Genomic DNA, 4,877 nt, shown 5'->3' with positions numbered 1-4,877 from the left:
TGAAGCTCATCCGGGCCTGCTGACTTAAACACACCCAGGCCATCCAAGTGACTCTGCATCAAGTCAGCATCAACAGTTGGTAGGCTGGTGTTCCTCTGATGCCCATCTAAGAACCCATTTGGACACTTATCTTGAGCCCTGTTCAAAGACACTGAGGCAAAAATCTCATTGAATAGCTCATCCTTGTCTTCCCTGTCTGTCACTAATTGCTCCTCCTTGTTCAGTAGGGGTCCTATGCTGCTCTGCATCGTCCTTTTACTCCCTACATACCTAAAAAAAGATTTTTTCTTGTCTTTAATTTGTGTTGCCAGCCTCAGCTCTGTAGTTGTTTTGGCTTTTCTAACTGTCTCCCTGCAAGTGCGGACTGAGTAGGTATATTCCTCCTTGGTAGCTGCCCCCTGCTTCCACAACTTATATTCCTTCTTTTTTGCCCTTAGACTCCCCTGGATTTCCCTGTTTTGCCAAGGAAGTTTTGTGGCTCCGTTCCCCTTTTTCCCTCATACTGGGATAGTCTCCCTCTGCGCCTGAAGGATTGCTTCTTTTAGGAATGACCACCCTTTCTGGACTCCCATCCCACCAATACTACTATCCTGCAGTGTAACATTGACTAGACTTCTGAGCACACTGAAGTTAGCCTTTCTAAATTCAAGCACTTCCACCCTACTAGTTATTTTGCCCACCCTATGCCATATGGTGAATTCTATTGATTGGTGGTCACTGTCCCCAAGGTGACCACGAATCTGCAGCTCTCCTACCAGGCCGTCCCCCAAAGTGAACACCAAGTCCAGTAAGGTATTCCCCCTAGTGGAACCGTATACCGACTGCATTGGGTGAAGGTCCTGCATGCAGGTTAAGAACCTATGTGAATGGCTGGATTTGGCTGACTGCTCCTCCCAGCAGATGTCAGGGTAGTTTAGGTTCCCCATGACAACCACATCCCTAGACTGTATGGCCTCTGAGAGCTGCCTCAAGAATTCCAGGCCTGGGGCCATGGCTGAAACATGCAGAAGGACATCTGACACTGAGCCACCCATCCTCTTGCCAATGACACTCCCAATCTGGGGACACCCAACAGGCCTCTTTAGGGTATGGATCTCCTACTGGCCCAAAGAAACCAGAAAGGCATGTCCCTGACACATCCCACCCATTATCCAAGCAGAGGTACACATGAGTGGTGGGAGATGGTTTAGTTTCAGAACCACGGTGACATTTCTGTAGCAGATAGAGGACATGGAGCCTCCCCAGGGTGGTGTTGGAAACCCCAGCCTTTAGGGCTCCTGCTGCTGAACAGGACTAGAGCCTCCCTTGTACACAACAGGGAGCATCTGTGCCTGGGCAAGAGCAGTCACCATGAGATAATGGATGTTTCTCCATCTGATTTCCATAGGCCTATGATGCCCCCTGTGGCTATGCACACCAATACTTCCTGGGGCATCTTGTTTGCCAGAGGGGTTGCCAAGCTACCATGAAAGCCCACCACTGGGACAAGAGAAGAAGAAGTAAGGTTGTATTGAAGGCAGAAGAGTCACCTCTTTGCTGGCTCCAGCATATGTAGCTTGGCTGTTGGGGAGAGAGATTTCTATCAACTGGCATAAGCATGAACTGAAAGAGGTGGCAGAAGGGGGTGAGATTTGCCTTGTCTGTGTGGCTTCACAGACAGTCTGAGGTTAGCAGTCACACTGCCCCAAAATGCACTTTAGGACATTGCTGCCCCCACCCCCCACCCTGCAAACAGCAACACAAGATTCAGAGATTTATGCTGGTAGACCCATTTCTGTTCCTGAGCTCCATATCCCTCCTTCAGGTGCAGTGATCCCCTTGACCAGCCCCTGCCACACTGTCTGTTTGCTGGGTCAATCAAGTTTATTTTTTTCCTCATGCTTTCTTCTTCCTCTCACAATGCAGAACCAAGTACCTCCACAGCCTCCAGGTTTCACTTTTTCACCTTGCAAAAATGTACAAGCTCCATCCTGATAATTCTGAACACTGGGGTCTGAGAGCACAAACCTGGAAGGCAAAGTCATGGGGCACAATCCAGTTTATTCTTCTGACCCCTGTGTTAGGACACAGAGCTGCAAGTTCTCCTTGCTTATAGCACTGACCACAGGGTATGGTCAAGCCATGACCCAGCAAAAGGAAGGTCAGAGATGCTTTTCAGGTCAAGCCTGTAACTGGTTGCATGAGAAACAGGAAGCACAGAACCGCTGTTATCTCATGGCATATTTACAACGCATGGTGTGGTCAACTTTGACTCCTCAACATACTTTACATGAGGACAATTCAGTCCTCCAGAAATTAGTCCTGGAATCAGATTTGCAAGACATTTTGTTTCCTCCCCATCCTGTGCCTGCATGCTGACACAGATCTGCATGCTCCATCCCCAAGGTGGGTGAGAGAAGAGGCCCCAGTTTCCCATGCAATTCACAGATCACTCAAAACCAGATGGTATCCATTAGGGTTGTTCAAAATGGCACCATTCCATTTTGATGTGAGTATCAAGGATTCAACAGAAGAGCATTTTGTTTCAAATTTCATTTAGCTTTGAAATAGATGTTCCATTTCACTTTTTTGAAACAGTGATATTGTTTTGACGCTGTTTCAATGTGTCACCCATTCGCTATAATGGGGAAGCTCGAAACAGCCTCTCTCATCTGGCAGGCAGATGTGGACCCGCAACCCTGTGAGGGGTACAGGGGCTATGCCAGTCCTCCCGGGGCTGCAGGCCCTGAATTGCCTGCCAGATAAGGGAGGGAAGCCAGGTACTGCAGCCCAGGACCAGGAAGGTTGGTAAGGGAACTTCCTTTGCGCTGTGATCAGCTTCCCACAGCCTGGCCATGAGAGGTGGGGAGAGCCAGGGCTGTATTCCCAGCTGAGCCACGTGGGGCTGCAGAGCCACTGGGAACGCAACCCTGGTTCTCTCCTGTCTTCCAGCACCTGGATGCTTGTCGCTTCGAAACTCGAAACATTTAAAAATGTTCAAAATGTTTCCACTGGCCTCGTTTTGTTCCAAGGCTGCTTCGAACCCTTTCGTTCCGATTCAACTTTGCTGTTTTGAGCTCAGAATGAGTCAGAAGAGTGTCAAATTGAAACAGTCAGAGAAATTTCACAGAGTCCCTGTATCCAGGGGATACATTCATGTACCATATGGCTCTTAAATGTGTCATGTACCTGTGATGCGGTAAACAATAGAACGTTCCCCTATTCTCACTAACCCAACTCCCACATCTACGATCTAAAGCCATCATCACCTCCACTCCTCAAATACTGCTGGGGCTGGCAGGAGGTGCCATGTGCTATGCGGGTGGTTGCTAGTGTGGAAGACCCTGCTGGAGCAGCCTCAACACCAGAGACTGACCTTACTCCCTCTCAACAGCAGAGGCTAAATTTACACCCTGAGGTACAGACCAGGGGTCAGCAGGGTACAGACAACAGATAATTGGGGAACAGATCGTTTTTTTAACTGTACCTCTCAGCACTGGTGTGATTCCCTCTGGCAGGAGAATGGCATCTGCTATATGTTTTGAAATTGCTCTTATACACACACACACACACACACACACACCTTCTTACATGTAAGAGTGAAGTGTGTTGCCAATTTTAATCTAGAAGAAAACATGTTCCCGGTATCAAAAGTTTGGAAACCACTGCCCTAGTGACACAGACTTACAGGCCAGAGGAGAGAGTTGAATCATCCTCCCAGACCCACATCCCCTTTCTGGAGTCAAACGACAATCCAGTCCAGAACAGGTCGTAATATGCATTTCTTCCATGATCTTCAGCATATTTAAAAGACCTTGCCGTTATGAAATCCTACACCACAATAAGATCAGGTGAAATGAGAGTTCTCTCAACCAAGTGGAGAGCACCAGCACAGCACTATAGTATAACCAGAAGCCTCAGTGCAGAGATCCCTCCTGTAGAAAACTGGGTAGCCTACACCTGCATAACAGCAAGTGCCAGTCTGGTTAGGTGAGTTCATCAACATACTGCAGGTAATGCTGTAGGATTTGACACGTGGCTAGGCCCATGTGCACTGTAGTCTGGAGGTACAATAGAAAGCATGTATGCATATAGATAAATCTCCCACTGAATCCTATCCATGTCATACCTCCCCCTCCATGCCCCCGTACCCCTTCCCCCTTCATCCCAGTTGAAGTTGTGCAAGAAAGTGCAGCCTTAGAACTTGACTCTTTCTTGACTGCATTCATTTGGTCATATTTTATTGCTATATCAAAAGTAACATGCACTCACCAGCTCTTCTTTGCTCTCTATTGTGAGCAGCGTGGCAGATTGAGAAACGCAGGAAGATTTACACTGCTCCCAAGTTCCTTTTTCAAGAAAAAAGAGGTAGGACCTGTCCTGGTAGGCAAGCCACACCACTGGACACTTCTCCCCTGGAACAAACACAGCATGATCAGCTCATCACATTCCTCCATTGCCCTGAGCTGGGCGTATTATTGTCAGCAACAGGATTTCACCCCTTCTGTGTTCCTCCACTGCCACTGCTTGTGTCTTATGGGCTATACAGTAAGTAGGGGACAGCTTCTGCTGCATACATCTGAAAGGCGATGGACCTTCTCCTCCAGGAGCAATTGCTTCAATGCAGAGAATGAGTGAGTGAAGAGCCTGACAGCCCCAGCCCGGTGGAGCTCATGGTGGGGCCCGTGACGCGGCGGGCCCCGATGTACTCCGCCCCTCACCACTGCTGCAGGCTGGGGGAGACACAACCGGTCCGCTTCTCGTCGGCCCACCGGCGCCAGCTCTACGCGCTCGTCCGCAGAACAATCCATCACGTCGCCCTCGCGTCCCGCCAGGACACCAAATGGCGGGACTATTTCGGCGAGGGCGTAGCCGACGGGCCCCGGGGGGTCAGCAGC

The 4,877-nt window shown here is 49.3% G+C and overlaps 1 protein-coding gene across 1 annotated transcript in view; it reads right to left on the bottom strand.

Moving 5' to 3' along the window:
• Positions 1 to 1,853: 1,853 nt before the first annotated feature.
• Positions 1,854 to 4,877, bottom strand: part of LOC112548671 (C-type lectin domain family 7 member A-like) — a 20,039-nt gene continuing 17,015 nt past the window's right edge. The window contains exons 4-6 of the mRNA XM_025195082.1: positions 4,252 to 4,394; positions 3,668 to 3,810; positions 1,854 to 2,007 (exon numbers count right to left, since the gene is read on the bottom strand). Of these exons, the coding sequence (XP_025050867.1) occupies positions 1,854 to 2,007; positions 3,668 to 3,810; positions 4,252 to 4,394 (440 nt within the window). The remainder of the gene's footprint in view (positions 2,008 to 3,667; positions 3,811 to 4,251; positions 4,395 to 4,877) is intronic.

This window comes from Alligator sinensis, unplaced genomic scaffold (genome assembly GCF_000455745.1).
Source record: "Alligator sinensis unplaced genomic scaffold, ASM45574v1 scaffold1379_1, whole genome shotgun sequence".
NCBI classification, from domain to species: domain Eukaryota; kingdom Metazoa; phylum Chordata; order Crocodylia; family Alligatoridae; genus Alligator; species Alligator sinensis.
This window is presented reverse-complemented; position numbering and strand designations above follow the sequence as displayed.